This window comes from Scleropages formosus, chromosome 8 (assembly GCF_900964775.1).
Source record: "Scleropages formosus chromosome 8, fSclFor1.1, whole genome shotgun sequence".
NCBI classification, from domain to species: domain Eukaryota; kingdom Metazoa; phylum Chordata; class Actinopteri; order Osteoglossiformes; family Osteoglossidae; genus Scleropages; species Scleropages formosus.
The window spans coordinates 14,124,049-14,140,132 of NC_041813.1; the positions used below are offsets into that span (position 1 = coordinate 14,124,049).

The following is a 16,084-nucleotide window of genomic DNA, read 5'->3' on the forward strand; positions in this document are numbered from 1 at the left end:
CAATATTATTCCTCTCTCAAGCATGACATAAGTTAAAGAGATTGGTTTAAAAACTGCTTTAATAAAAATTACATATTTACACATTATTGAAACGCAGTTTTAAACAAGTTCCATGCAAGGCATTGAAAACTTGTGCCACATTAGCATGACTTGGACAGAACCATCGTATTTGTGTGTATTTATTGTTTGATAAGAGGATGTCATGGTCATTTGGTACCCTTGCTGTCACGAGGCTCAGCAGCAGAACTGTATCATGCCACATGCAAAAGGAAAGATTCTGGTGAACCTCATCAATTTGTGATGTTTTTGCAGCAGACCTCCTAGGAAGTCCTTTGTGGTGCCTCTTGCAGCTTTGACTGGGCCACCCAATGCCTACTGCTATCTCCTGTTCTACATGCTAACTGGCCAACTTGGAAGACTTGTGTCCAAAAAGACAAACATGTAGAGACACTGGTACATGAGATGATTCGCAGTTAACAGGATTCATGATATGCAGTTTTCATCTTGTTGACTGAGCACACTAATCAGGTTGGATAAGAGGAGGCTTGAGCTTTGTAGTCATGCAAGCCACACTTGAATTATAACTATTTAATTTGTAGAGGGTAATTTGGAGTTACTTTAGCTTTTTGATTTGCCCCTTTTTCCTCAGTTTCATCTTAACCAGTCGCCCTGTTTCTCCTACAAAACACAACACTGGATAGAGCGAACTTTTGGGCACATTTCCTAAAAGAACCGCATTGTGAGCATCACACTTCCTTTCAGTCCTAGGACCTCAAGCTTCATCAGATGATACAACATGCTTGTTGTTGTGCCCTATCATTCTAAATCATACTGGAACATGGGCCTATTTGTTTTTATTGGACCTCAGTTCAAACTTAGTTGTGTAGGTATGGCAATTTACCAATGTGCCAGTGAGAAGGTCCTAATAAAGCACTCAACATAAGAAGCATAATTTGCTTCAGAGAGCAGGGGTCTTGGTTAATGCTAAGTTTTTGATTTGAACATATCTCAGTTCAATGCACTGATGAATGTGCAGCTCACCCAAGCTATAGTTGCAGCGTCACAGCACTCAACTGGCTGAAGCATGTGCTGAAGCAACTTGCATTTGGTGAGGCTGATGCTTCTTAAAATGCCCACAGAATAATTATGGGTACAGGAAAAATTAGACACATGTAATATGGAGAGAAGTTTGAAAGTTTAAAAAATGTTTTGGAATATGAAGGACTGGCTTGAGATTGTGCTTAGATCTCAGATTCAAGGACTGGGGGGATTTGACACTTTTCACTGGGTTGATCAGACTTTGACAATATTTCTCATCATATGCTATACATAATATTATTAGTGTTCTAGAGTTCGTTGCTCTATGACATTGCTCTTAAGATCATCGTCTAGGCGTGTTTATTGCATGCAAATGTAATTGTATCAAAAATTGCAGCAAAATGCAATCAACAAATAAATGTTATTTGCATTTCAGTGTTCAGTTGTGTGTAGATTCATTTCCTACACCAGTAACCTTCACAGTGTTTTGGCACAGTTAACAGCCTGCCCAGCATGCGTAAGATATTTAAAGTATTCATGATGTTATCCACGATCTTATCAACATCATTTGCAGAAAGACAGAACAACAAAGTTGGTCCTTTTAAAGAGACTGGCGTATCCACATCGGTAAAATACAAATGTTGACTTCAAGATTCACCACTTCGTACCTCTTTCAGTGGGGCAACCATTGGCACACAGCCCCTGGGAGGTCAGGTCATGGTTTAGGACTAATATTTTAACTGCTACAACCCTGCAAGGAATTAACCAGGAAATAACATTGACAGTCTTACCTGAGTCCTTAGAGTTATTTGTGTTTTAATCATACAGCATATTGGGGGTTACGCTGTGGTGAACCTTGTCCTTCAGAATTGAATTATGCATCACTAATACAGCTTTCTCCAGCTGGGTTTGCTTGTCCAGATTATCAAAGTATACAGGATACAGTTGCAATATTTGGATTCACCCTAGGGAATTCGGGGATATATTCATCTTTTGAAGAGCAGCAGCCTATACAAGAATAATTTCCATTCAAGTCACTGTCACAAATAAAAATGCAATACCTCATCGTGGTGAAGCAAATCTGCTGAGGATAGGTAGGAGGGACCAGTTTTATGATTCTACTGTGAATGAAGTCACTTACAGTGACTGAGTAATGAGAATTAACTCGGTTTCTTGTCAACTTGCATACTTTATGAAAGGCTCTTTGTGAACTCATCAAGACCCACTGTTGTTACACATTCCACAAAATCATGAAAATGCTACAGATTCTGAGGGATGAGCTGGATGCCACAACAGTGAACCCTCATCATTGACTGCCATCCTAGGTCGCTGTGGTGGCTTTCATTCTTCTTTCTTTGCGTTCGCTGGTTCAGAATCTCGGGGCACCGTTTTATGCAGCACCAGGAGCCCCGACAAAGTAAGGGAGATACCCACCCACCACAGAACAGCATGGGTCTCTCCAAAAATTAGCTGCCCCAAGAATGCCTGCATCAAATAAATAAGCAGATTGAAGCATAACCTGTACAATGTACAGTAACACTGACATGTCAGTCTCTGAGCGATTCTAAATGAATTTATGGAGGCCCAACACCACTAGTTAATAGATCGTGGAAATTAAAGCATCACATGTTATATAGCAATGTCAGAATCCCATCTCAGGATTTTTTACACTGTATTCAATACACAATGCAATTATTAAAATCGGTACTATTATTATTGTTATCAGTAATATGACAAACCTAAACACTATGAAAAAGATATGAAGGAGATTTCATCTTACTAAGAATAAAAAAAAAAAAAGACAAAAAGAACCAAAAAAAGCTCAACCATGTCCCTGGACCAAGGCTGTAATCAGAAATTCATACTAAAATTTACACACACACACACACACACACACACACACACACACACACACATTATCAGAACCGCTTGTCCCACACGGGGTCACGGGGAGCCAGAGCCTACCTGGCAACACAGGGCGTAAGGCCGGAGGGGGAGGGGACACACCCAGGACGGGACGCCAGTCCGTCGCAAGGCACCCCAAGCAGGACTCGAACCCCAGACCCACCGGAGAGCAGGACTGTAGTCCAACCCACTGCGCCACCGCACCCCCCTAAAATTTACATTTACATTTATTCATTTCGCAGACTCTTTTCTTCAAAGCGACATACATCTCATAGAAAATACAATGTCTGCACTACATTTGCGGAAAGAGAGACATAGCTACAGATACGTGATTCTTAAGTTTAGTTTCTTTCCACCATATGAACCAATGTTCATCACACAAGCAGCTGTATAAGACTTTATCAGAATATGTACGATTCCTGATCATCTTCCCAGTAATTTTTCTGGAGACAGAGATAAACATTTACGTGACAAAATAAAAACCAACAAAGAAAAAATTAATGAAGTTTAACAAAAACCATTATTCACAACTATTGATAGTGCAAATTATAGATAACTAAACAAAATACCAAACATATATACAGATAAACTAGTGAAAAAATTTCATACTGCTTAATCACATTAACTAAATAAATACTAATTATATTTGAAAAAACAAAAGAATTAAATTAATTTAAATGAACACTATGCTGAAATGGAAAACTGAAAGTGATTCTTTAAAAGCTTTAAAAAAAAACTTTACTTTTTACGGTCCAATTTCGTTAGCAAATTGAGGACCACTGATGAAACAGAGTGTCTCAGTTGCAATGAACATGAGCAGATCCAACAAATGGGATCCATGCAGAAAAGCTACTCACTGAGGATATGAAGTTGGAGGCGGTGGTTGTCACAGTGGCTCTGGCTGAGGAAGAGGAGTACCTGAGCGCCTTGGCAAAGAAGGTCCACATGACAGCATTACATGTAAAGAGCAGTCCTCCACATAGCAGTCGTAGTGGTATGTGCAGCTGTAACACACAGCCAATCCTGCAATTACTCTCCCAGTCAAATACAATCACACATTTACATTTTTCATTTAGCACACACTTTTCTTCAAAGCAACGTACATCTCTGAGAAAAACAGAGTGCATTACATCAACAGGCAAGATTTGGTGATTCAAAATGTGATTCTATAATCCATTCAACTTGTTACACTCCACCATATGAACCGGTAAACGTTACAAGAGTAACTGCAAAAAGGCTTTTCCATTATTAAAAAAATTATTAGAAATTAAACATAAACATGTTTATCATGCACTTATGAGATCAGCAGAGAAGTGAGTCTGAAAGTGTTGAGTTTTGAGAACCTTCTTAAACGTAGAGAGATTTAAAACTTCTGATGGAAATGGGGAGGTCTTTTCACCATATCGGAGCTAGAACTGAAACTTTTTGTGCTTTTCATTTTGGCACTCTTCTGCGTGGGACCACCAAGGGGGCAGAGATAGAGGAACGTAGCAGTCTGGTTGTGGTGTAGTGAGTGATCAGTTCTTGTCGAGGAGTAGATCTGTAGATTTTTTTTTTTAGGCCGTAACCAGAGTCTTGAATTTGATGTGGGCACTACAGGAAGCCAGTGCAGAAAGACAAAGAAGAGAGATATATGGGAACATTTTGGAAGGTCAAACAGCTCGTACAGAGGAAAAGAGCTGGGTATCATCGGCATAGCAGTGATAGGAGAATCTGTGGGAGGCGATGACAGGGCTGAGGTAGAGGTGTAGACTGTGAAGAGTAGATGGCCTAGTACCAATCCCTGTGGAATGCCACTTGACAGAAACTGAGGGAATGATCAGGAGCCTCACCAGACCACCTGGTAGAATCTACCTGATAGGTAGGACTCAAACCATTTCATTGTACAGTTGATCCTCCCACATTGTGGCTTTTCACATCGTGGCTTCAATTTTTTGGCAACAAACAATAAAATGGAAATTTTTAGGGATCTCTGCAGCCTTGTGGAGGCCTTCGCAGGAAACTGCGAAGCACTGCAGTCAACGCGCGTGGCAGATGAAAAGTAAACGTAAAAAAGTTTAGAAAGTCATAAATGCATACATATATGTATAATATTATGTATTTTACCGTTTTATACCATATATACACACATTTTTTTTGTAGCCCCTACGCAACTTGTTCTCGCGTAGTTGGATGTTTGGGGCGGGATGTTCCGGGGGAGAAGACGGAGGAGGAAGAGGGTTGGAACACCACGTGGGGAGAAAGGGGAGTTGTTTTTTTTGAGACCGGGCGAGGAGAACGAGCAGTTTTGGGTTCGTTCTCGCTCGGGGGGGTTTGTGAAAAAAACCGGCGCGAGCGACAACCAGCCGGCGGGGAGTCAGTTAGGTTTTTTTTGGAGGAGTTCAAGGGATAGAGGGGGAACGGAGTACGTGTGGGAGACACCGCGTTGACCGAGTTTTTTTTCGGAGTTGGGGAGTGGAAGATTAGGGTTTGGCCAGTGCAACTGGACCCGGAGAGAGGGTCGCCAGGACTCGCCATCATCGCTCCATCCTCACTGGAGAGAGGGTGGCTGTGAGGACAGGTTGCTGTCGGTTTCCTGCACTGCACGAAAACCGTGAGTAACGGCGGGAATTTCCCTCGGTGGTGGACAAGGAGCTCCAGACTAAAGCGCGCCAACGAGACGACGCCAGTGCCAGAGACTGAGTCATATAAAAGGAAAAAAAAACGTGTTCGTTTTCTTTGGTGGTTGTGAATTATTATAATGTTTATTTGTGTGGACGTTTTATATTAAATGTTTGTTGGGTTGATTTCACCTGAATGTTGTGACAGTCCCTGTGTAGGTGTGAATGTTTTTTTTGGGGAAAGGAAAGCGGAGCTGAGGTTGCTGTGTGTGAAGCATGGGAGGTTTGTACGACTGTAGTATAACAGTATAGCTGCACGACGCTAACTGGGCCTCTCCTCACCCTAGCGAGAGCCATACCCCGCAATTGGGGGAGCAACAGTACACGCATCCCAAAGTTGTGTTGTAGACACCACCGATTCACCTCCCATGCTAGTAATAAAAAAAAAAAAAAACATCAGAATCGAGTGGGTGGGCTACACTTGGGGGCTCGTCCGGGATCCATTTACTGTTTTCTGTAATTGTGAGTATATTTTTGTATGATTTGATGTCTGTTTGATATGATTTTGTGGTTTGATGTCTGGAAAGTTGTTGTAACATGGAGTCAAAGCAGATAGTCCAATGGTGTAATGACAAGGGTATTGATGTAAGAAAAGCTGTCGTGCTTAGTGGGGTTTCTGTTGACATTACTGATGAGACTGTGTACAAGGTGCTGGATGGGGTGGGAGTATTTGGTCATTGTAAGGTAAGGGGACGGTGTTTAGAACAGGCTGGAGAAAACTAACTCGTGTTAGTTGTAACCAGAAATGATATGACTAAGGCTAACATACCTGAACAGTTAGCTGTTGGAGGTGAGTTGGGGCCCTGGGTGGTTAATGTCAGTGAGACCCAAGAATGTCCAATACTTGGTGAAAGAGGCAGTTTCCAGGCAAAATTCCTGTCATTCCTAGCAAGTGAAGGGAAGACTCTAGCTGATGTCTCAGGCTGGTTTGGGCCTACTCCAGCGCCACCTGTCGCTCCAGACTTGAACACCAAACTCGTGGATGCCATCTCTTCACTTGTGGAGAAATGCCAAGCCACGCCTATGGACGGACTCGGCTATCGTAAACTTCGCTTGTTCTCCGGTGTGAAACCAACTCCACCGGGAAAGGAAGAGTATGATGCCTGGGCTGAGCGGACCACTCACAAGTTGGATGAATGGCAGTGTTCAGATATTGTCAAGAAGCAGAGGATAGCTGAGAGTCTCAAAGGGCCAGCAGCAGAAATTGTCCGGTGCTTAAGAGTTAGTAACCCCTCTGTCACTGCCGATGATTACCTCAAAGCCCTGGAGGCAGCTTTTGGGACCACAGACAGTGCGGCTGATCTCATGGTAAGGTTCCGTGGTACATTCCAGCAGGAAGGTGAGAAACTATCAGCATACTTGTTCCGTCTAGACAAACTGTTGCATGCAGTTCATCGTAAAGGTGGGGCTGAGGTGGCCGACCTGGACCGAATTCGCACTGAGCAGGTTGCACGAGGAGCTCTGTCCCATGATCTTGTTGTCATGCGCATCCGAACGATGTATAAGCTTAAACCTCCTCCAAGTTTCACAGAGTTGCTCCGTGATGTCCGAGAAGAAGAGGAAATGATCCTGGCAAGGCAAAGTGTGGGGAACGCTGCTCTTCCAGCAATGGTTAGGTGTGTGGGGTGCGCTACACCCTCCCCCGTACCAGTGCAGCCTGAAAATGTTGCAGTACCTGTGGTAGTGGGGAATGGTCAGGAAATAGAACGGCCTGCCGCCCCGGAGAAGACACGTTCCACCAGGTGTGATATGCTACGGCAAAGGGAGGCTATATTGCCAGAGGGTTTAGTTGGACCCAGTGCTATTGTCTCGGTACAAATTGAGGGCATTTACGCTAAAGCTTTGCTCGATAGCGGTTCCCAGGTTACTCTACTGTATCGCTCCTTCTATGACCAGTATTTGAAGCACTTGCCTTTGACCCCTATCGAGTGCCTAGAGATTTGGAGCCTTAGTGTGGAGCAATATCCATATGATGGCTATCTGTGCGTGAAACTGGAGTTCACTGGAGACGTAGTTGGAGTAGTGGAGACCATAGAAACGCTTGTGCTTGTGTGTCCAGACCCGGTTGTGAAAGGGGAGGTTTCTGTGGTGATTGGTACAAACACCTCCATAGTTAGGAGGCTCTTCCAGTCTTGCATAAATCAAAAGGGGGGAAATTTCTTAGCTACCCTTGCTGTCCACCCAGTAATAAAAGAAGCATATGAGAAGTTCCAGGAAGCTTCTGACGGCCTGGCTGAGGAAAGGCGAGGGACCGTCTGGTTCACGAGGAGCAAGCCTTTCACTCTGGCCCCAGGGGGTGTTGCTACAGTGATTGGCACTCCAAAGTTTCCTGGGCACCTGAATAGTCAGGCTGTGGTTGTAGATCACCCAGAGGAGGGCCCTTTCCCGGAAGGGCTGCTGGTAATGCCTGTTGTAGAGGAGCCAGGAACTGTCCAGTGCCGTCACCTCGCAGTCACTTTGAGGAATGTGTCTCAACAGCCGGTGACATTAAAACGTGGAATGCCTATTGCGCACCTATTCCCAGTGGATGTGATGAATAAGGGGCTAGGTAGGGAGGAGACGATGCCACATATGTCTCAACTATCCCCCTCCTCTTTCAACTTTGGGGACTCTCCTGTGCCTATTGAGTGGAAGGATAGACTGTGTTGGAAAATGATGGAGAGGAAAGAGGTCTTTTCTTGCAGTGAGTTTGATGTAGGGTGTGCTAAGAGTACGCAGCACCACATTCGAGTGACGAATGAAACGCCTTTCAGAGAGCGTTCTAGACGTTTACCGCCAGGGGATCTAGAGGATGTGAGGAAACATCTCCATGATCTGAAGGAGGCTGGAATCATCTCAGAATCTCGGAGCCCTTACGCTTCTCCGATAGTGGTGGCTCGGAAGAAAAACGGAACCATACGTATGTGTGTGGACTACAGAACCCTGAACAGGAGAGCAATTCCTGATCAGTACACAGTCCCTCGGGTGGAGGATGCTTTGGCTTGCCTGAGTGGTAGCCAGTGGTTCAGTGTGCTGGACCTCAGAAGTGGTTATTATCAGATCCCTCTGAGCGCAGCAGACAAGGAAAAGACCGCATTCATCTGTCCCGCAGGATTTTACCAGTTTGAGCGGATGCCACAAGGGATATGTAGGGCCCCAGCAACCTTCCAACGGGTCATGGAGCGGACTGTAGGAGATATGAATCTTCTGGAATGCCTAGTGTATCTTGATGACATCATTGTATTTGGGCGAACATTGGAAGAGCATGAGCAGCGTCTTCTAAAGGTGCTGGACAGACTAAAGGAGGAGGGACTGAAGTTGTCTTTGGACAAGTGCCAGTTCTGCTGCCCTTCGGTGACTTACCTTGGGCATGTTGTGTCCAGAGATGGCATTGCTACAGATCCCTCGAAGGTTGACGCAGTAAAGTCGTGGCCACGCCCAGAGAGCATTACTGCTCTTCGCTCTTTTCTTGGGTTTTGTGGGTACTACAGACGGTTTGTGAAAGATTTCTCCAAGGTCTGTTATCCCTTAAATCAGCTGCTGCAGGGCTGCATCGTAGCTAGAGGACCAAGAAGAGTGGCAGGGGCTAAGACTGCCTCTCAAGATGGAAGGAAACCAACATCAGGTCTGTGTCCAAAGGAGTGGCACCACCCTTCAGAGCCGTTTGGTCCTAGGTGGGATGAGGACTGCGAGAAAGCTTTTGAAACGCTAAAACGGAGTCTCACAGAGGCCCCAGTTTTGGCCATCGCCAATCCAGGACTGCCTTATGTGCTACATGTTGATGCTAGTAGAGAAGGTTTGGGGGGTGTCCTCTATCAGGATCAGGGAACGGGCCTGCGCCCTGTGGCTTTTGTCAGCAGAAGCCTCTCCCCAGCAGAGAAAAATTACCCCACCCATAAGCTAGAGTTTTTGGCATTAAAGTGGGCGATTACCGACAAGCTGCATGATTACCTCTATGGAGCTAAGTTTGAGGTGCACACAGACAATAACCCATTGACTTATGTCCTGACCACAGCCAAGTTGGATGCAGCAGGGCATCGATGGCTGGCGGAACTGGCCACATATGATTTCAGCCTGAAGTATCGCCCCGGGAAGCAGAATGTTGAGGCAGACGCCTTGTCACGGCGCTCACATGTCCATCCTGAGGCATCTCAGGGGAGGGGGGCCATGCCAGCTGACTCAGTCCAAGCTATCTGCCAGATGTCCTCAGTCAGACCACCTCGCTATCGTCACTGCAGAGCTGTTGATCTCATGGGCTCATCAAAAGGGGCGGTACCCAAAGCCTATTGCAACTTGTCTTTCCTGAATATTCAGCAGCTGCCCCAACTGACTCCAACAGACCTCTCACATTCACAGCAGAAAGACCCCTGCATTGGCGAAGTGTGGCATGCGGTTAATCAGAAGAATGCCGAACATGCCAACAAAGGGAGACATCCTGATGTGTCTTTGCTGCTGAAAGAGTGGGATAAGTTACAGGTTGTGAATTCCGTATTGTACAGGATGAGTAAGCCACCCAACAAGCCGCCTCGCCAGCAACTGTTGCTTCCCCAAGAGTTCAGAGAGACAGTACTCCAGTCTCTACATGACCAGTCAGGCCATCTTGGGTTTGAGAAGACCTATGGGCTGCTACGAGAGAGGTTTTATTGGCCTCGCATGAAGACACAGGTTGAAAGGTACTGTAAAAGCTGTCTCAGGTGTATTCAGAGGAAAACACTGCCCAAGAGAGCTGCTGAGTTGTCGCATCTTCACAGTGATGGACTGATGGATCTCGTTTGCATGGATTTCTTGACGATTGAGCCTGATTCCAGCAACCTCTGCAACGTGCTTGTGATTACAGATCACTACACCCGCTATGCTCAAGCTTTTGCAACTAGGGATCAGAAGGCGGAAACTGTCGCTAAGGTTCTGTGGGAGAAATACTTCATCCACTATGGGCTACCCAAGAGGGTGCACTCTGATCAAGGCAGGGATTTTGAGAGTCGGCTCATCCATGAGTTGTTGGGCATGCTCGGCATAAAGAAATCAAGAACTACACCTTACCATCCTCAGGGCGATCCCCAGCCGGAGCGGTTTAACCGAACTCTGCTTGATATGCTCGGGACCCTTGACGCACCAGACAAAAGGAAATGGGGTAAACACATTGGCTATCTCGTACATGCGTACAACTGCACGCTGAATGAGTCAACCGGCTATTCGCCGTATTTCCTAATGCTTGGTCGAGAGGTTAGGTTGCCAGTAGATGTGGCATTTGGAGCATCGGGTGACGGTACCTCCAACAAATCCTATACAAGATACGTCAAAAACATGAAGCGTGAGCTTCAAGCTGCATATCAGTTGGCTGAGAGTGTGCTGAAGAAGAGGAATGAAGGGAACAAGCGACAGTACGATCAGAGGGTCCGTTACTGCCCTTTAGCCCCTGGTGACCGCGTCTTGATTCGAAATCTTGGACTACAAGGGAAGGCCAAGCTTGCTGACCGCTGGAAGGACACCCCTTATATTGTGGAGGATCAACTTCTTGGGTTGCCTGTGTTCAGATTGAAGCCAGAGGGTGAATTGGGCCCTGGGAAAGTACTGCACCGCAATCACATTCTGCCTATTGGGCAGGAGGTACGGTGGCGGTCTGAAAAGACTACAGAGGCATCCAAATTTAAAAGGAGGGCTAGTAAGCGGCTCCAAACAACGAGAGATGAGAGTTGTGGTCGCTCATGCTTGCCAGCGGTTGAACTGGAATGTGCAAGGGAGCCTGAGTCTGATTCAGAAGAAGAAGAGACGGGGGTCTGGTATGACTGTTATCCTCAGAGGAGGTCACCGGAGCCAGAGCCTTTAAGCAGTGGATCTGTTGAACTCTTTGACCTGGATTTGGGTCTGGATGTTCTCACGAATGGCTCAGGCCTGGAAATGACTGCGGTTGAGGGGCCGGCACTGATGGACGTGGATGGACCCACTGCAACTTGTAGGACGGATGTTCCGGGAGATGAAGTCGAGTGTGGTGCTGGGGTACGGACAGCAGAAGAAGTGAGTGAGGGACAGGATAATGTCGCAGAGAACTCGGCGGGGTCTGCGCGGCCTCAGCGACTGAGAAGGGCCCCTGCCCGACTCACCTATGATAAGCTGGGGAGCCCCACTACAGTAGCTGTTAGCACACATAGAGCTATTTCAGTTAAGGTTGGGGAAGGTTTCACTAGTTTCTCTTCACCTCCTATCCGGAGATACACCAGCACTTTGTACAAGTGGATAGATTGAAGGGAATGTGTATATTCTGTTCTAATATGATGTTGAAAGGATGGGACGTGATGTGGGTTGCTTGTCATTAGGACATGACAAATTTTGGTGGGGGAAGAGTGTGTAGCCCCTACGCAACTTGTTCTCGCGTAGTTGGATGTTTGGGGCGGGATGTTCCGGGGGAGAAGACGGAGGAGGAAGAGGGTTGGAACACCACGTGGGGAGAAAGGGGAGTTGTTTTTTTTGAGACCGGGCGAGGAGAACGAGCAGTTTTGGGTTCGTTCTCGCTCGGGGGGGGGGGTTTGTGAAAAAAACCGGCGCGAGCGACAACCAGCCGGCGGGGAGTCAGTTAGGTTTTTTTTGGAGGAGTTCAAGGGATAGAGGGGGAACGGAGTACGTGTGGGAGACACCGCGTTGACCGAGTTTTTTTTCGGAGTTGGGGAGTGGAAGATTAGGGTTTGGCCAGCGCGACTAGACCCGGAGAGAGCGTCGCCAGGACTCGCCATCATCGCTCCATCCTCACTGGAGAGAGGGTGGCTGTGAGGACAGGTCGCTGTCGGTTTCCTGCACTGCACGAAAACCGTGAGTAACGGCGGGAATTTCCCTCGGTGGTGGACAAGGAGCTCCAGACTAAAGCGCGCCAACGAGACGACGCCGGTGCCAGAGACTGAGTCATATAAAAGGAAAAAAAACGTGTTCGTTTTCTTTGGTGGTGTGAATTATTATAATGTTTATTTGTGTGGACGTTTTATATTAAATGTTTGTTGGGTTGATTTCACCTGAATGTTGTGACAGTCCCTGTGTAGGTGTGAATGTTTTTTTTGGGGAAAGGAAGGCGGAGCTGAGGTTGCTGTGTGTGAAGCATGGGAGGTTTGTACGACTGTAGTATAACAGTATAGCTGCACGACGCTAACTGGGCCTCTCCTCACCCTAGCGAGAGCCATACCCCGCAATTGGGGGAGCAACAGCACACGCATCCCAAAGTTGTGTTGTAGACACCACCGATTCACCTCCCATGCTAGTAATAAAAAAAAAAAAACATCAGAATCGAGTGGGTGGGCTACATTTTAAAAGTTACCCTCCCACATAGCAATCTTGTGTCTCACGTTTATCTCACAAACTTTGTGTGTTATACCTTACGTCATCATCGCTCCAAAACATAAAGCTCCTAGTGTTTCAGAAAGTGATTCCAAGAAACCGAGGAAGGTGATCAACTTAAACCAAAGGCTGAATTATTGGATAAGCTTCGTTTGTGCATGTCAGCCCCTGACCTCAATGATGTGGGAGGTTCAACTGTAGTTCCTTTGATGCCAAGCTGTAAAATCCAGAGTAAAATCCAGTGGTTGACAGTGTTGAATGCTGGAGACAGGTTGAGGAGGAGGTTGAAGATCAAGGAGAGGGAGGCCGCTTTAGCTAACTGGAGAGCATCTGATTCTGCCAGGAAAACTGTCTGGATGGAATGTCCAGCTTTGAATCCATACTGATACCTATCAAGAAGATCATTCTATGTGAGGAATGCAGACAGCTGATCACACGTTGCCCATTCCAGAGTTTTTGACAGAAAAGGGATGAGGGAGACTGGCCTGTTGTTCTGGCCAGACTGAATCCAGAGTGGGTTTCTTTAATAGTGGTGAAATGAGGACAGTTTTAAGTGCAAATGGGAAGTAGTCAGGGAAGAGTGAGGAGTTGATGATATTGGAGATAAAAGAGGTAAGTTGTGGGGAAATATCCTGTAAGAGTGGTGTAGAGATCGAATCAAGGGAGCAGGTGATGGCTGTGTGTGACAGCAGGAGATCAGAGATTTCAGCTTGTGACGGGATTAAATACAGAGAACCTGACATTGCAGGGAAGCCCAGCAGGATTGGGGCAGGTGGATGCCAAAAACTTGTCTGTGATGGAGCTGACTTTGTCTCAGAAAAACAAAGCAAAATCGTCAGCAGTGACAGAGGAAGGAATAGGAGGAAGAGGAGGAGGAGAGCAGAGGAAAGATGAGAAGGTGGAAAAGAGTCTATGTGGGTCTGCTAATTGCAGACTGTAGTTTGTTTTTGAAGAAGGTGGTTTTAGCTGAAGAAACAGTAGAGTGGAAAGGTTGCTAGGAGTTCCTTGTAAACTTCCAGGTCCATGATAGCCTTTTATTTCTGCCATTTTTGCTCTGCAGCATGGAGTCTGGGCTTGTTAGCACACAAACATCACACAAACAGCATCACACACTAGGCATTCAGACCTGCAATGACATAAAATTACGTACACACCCCAGTGATTCAGTCTGATGCACACTGACTGAGTTCTACACATTGTGGTTTAAACTATTTTTTGCAGTTTTTAAATATTAAATTTAATCAGATCTTTTCAGTAGTATAGACAGTATATGATTGGACCAGAAGAGAGAAGAAGCAAGACCAATATACTCCTCTACTGTTCACAAAAAGCACCTGGATGTCTCTCAAGATTTCTGGAATAAGGTTCTATGGACAGATGAGTCAAAAGAACAACTTTATGGGCAGCATGGGGCCTGTTACATATGGTAAACACCAAATATGTATAGCAACTCAGCGTGAGAATGTTCTACCAACACTCAAGTATGGTGGTGGCAGTGTGATGGTCTGGAGATAAGATGAGCTGAAGAGCAATTGAGTCATGGAGCAAATGCCAAACAAACAAGCATCTCAACATCAGAATGGGTGGAAAGAAAAAAAGTTTTGGAATGGCCTAGAAGTTAAAATCCTGAAGTGAATCTGATTGGGATCTTGTGCCAAAATCTGAAAACAGGTGTTAACTTAATGTTAATGGGCGAAAACTATCCTGTCCTCCCGTTCCACAGCAGCTGCCTATGTTAACTGAATTTCGAAAATAAATCCGTGTGCACGTGACTTTATGAAATACAGAAGAGTAAATCAATATTAAAAATGGCATAAGGCAGAGACAGAGTGCACGTGATGAGAACCTGTAAAATGCAGTTATCAGGAGTAATCGCAGAAATAATAGTGCTGCAAGTACTGCAGCTGAGCTAACGGTCACTGCACGTTCTTCTTGAATCCTGTCCTAGCGAATACAAGCTTACATTTACATGATTATTCATTTAGCAGACGCTGGCAAAGGGACGTAGTACATCTCAAAAGTACGATTTATGCAATACATTAAGTTAGACATGATGAGTGCAGACATGTGACTCTTAAGTAAACCTAGTAAACCTCCCGTTGGAACGCGCATCCCTTTTACTTTATTTATTTAAAATAAAAAAATGACACCTGCGCCAGTTCGTGGTTTACGGCTCGAGCTGTCATACATTCCGTGACCGGCCGCCCGCCCACCTTTCTGATGCGCGGGAGGTGTGCGCGTCACGCCGTTAGCGAGCCGAACCTCCTCGAGGGCACACCTGTGTGCGTGACGCGCGGCAGCTTGAGCCCTACCTCGTACATTATTCACACGACTCGCGCGCGCTGCGTCGCCGGCGTCTCACCCAGTCGCATGCTGTCGTTTCGTTCGCTTGCCGCAATGTCCTCTCCTCCCCGCCCCAGGTCTTCAGGCCGGTCTCACACACCCCCTTGAGATAATCCGCTCCGAGAGACAACTTTGCTGACGAAGACGCGACGGCTCCCAGAAACCCAGCCAGTAATGCATAGAAGACACCAGGGAACATTTTCTAAGGTGGTGCGAAATCAACACAATTGCTATCGCTGCTATTTCACAACATCACATTTCTTCGCTGTACTGTCTGTATTTCCTACCTATAGCCGCCCAGCAGTTCCACCAATCAGATCACGTTTAGCCATTGTCGTCACAAACCATCGGCAACGGTCCGTCTTTGTGGAGCTTTGGGATTTGTAGTTTTCAACGAACTGAATTTTACATAAATACATGGAAAAATACAAAAAAACTTTATTGATCCAGTAGGAAACTGCATGACGCTGCAGCACCACAGATACTGCAGACCAAATGTGATCAAATACTCCTTAAAATGACGTTGTCAAATCTTCATGTGGCTCTAGAGTTAATATATTCTCTCATTCTGTGCTACCTAGCGCACATCATCCACCGTAAATAAAGCAATAAAAAAGGAAACACCATCAGAACTGTTCAGTGATCCATTTACATATAACCAATAAAACAACCGTGCACAGCAGAGTAGATGGTACACAGGAGACAACACAGAAATTAAGTGAACTAAATAACAAAGAGGTGACCTACTAAAAACGTCCAAGGGGATGGAAGTGTCCTTGACGTAAATTGCTTAAGTTTAAAGTCTGAGACAGAACAATCACACAGAAACTTTATTTAAT

General features: G+C 45.8%; 2 protein-coding genes across 2 annotated transcripts; one reads left to right on the forward strand and one right to left on the reverse strand.

Annotated features, from left to right (window-relative positions):
* Nucleotides 1–15,540, reverse strand: LOC108935700 (transmembrane protein 42-like). Its single transcript, XM_018754506.2, has 3 exons — nt 15,265–15,540; nt 3,801–3,947; nt 1–2,523 (listed from the first exon to the last, which is right to left on the reverse strand). The coding sequence occupies exons 1-3, from the start codon at nt 15,442–15,444 to the stop codon at nt 2,380–2,382; spliced, it is 471 nt and encodes a 156-aa protein (XP_018610022.1). The 5' UTR covers nt 15,445–15,540; the 3' UTR covers nt 1–2,379.
* LOC114911105 (uncharacterized) lies at nt 6,380–11,833 on the forward strand. Its single transcript, XM_029254476.1, has one exon. The coding sequence runs from the start codon at nt 6,627–6,629 to the stop codon at nt 11,823–11,825; it is 5,199 nt and encodes a 1,732-aa protein (XP_029110309.1). The 5' UTR covers nt 6,380–6,626; the 3' UTR covers nt 11,826–11,833.
* Nucleotides 15,541–16,084: the final 544 nt, after the last annotated feature.

Bases quoted from the DNA above. Each gene is read 5' to 3' on its own strand.
- LOC114911105 (XM_029254476.1), top strand. From the start codon at position 6,627: ATGGACGGACTCGGCTATCGTAAACTTCGCTTGTTCTCCGGTGTGAAA.
- LOC108935700 (XM_018754506.2), bottom strand. From the start codon at position 15,444: ATGTTCCCTGGTGTCTTCTATGCATTACTGGCTGGGTTTCTGGGAGCC. The intron at 3,948-15,264 runs GTGAGACGCCGG...TGTGTGTTACAG, and splicing joins AAACGACAGCATGCGACTGG to CTGCACATACCACTACGACT. The intron at 2,524-3,800 runs GTGAGTAGCTTT...TATTTGATGCAG, and splicing joins CCTCCAACTTCATATCCTCA to GCATTCTTGGGGCAGCTAAT.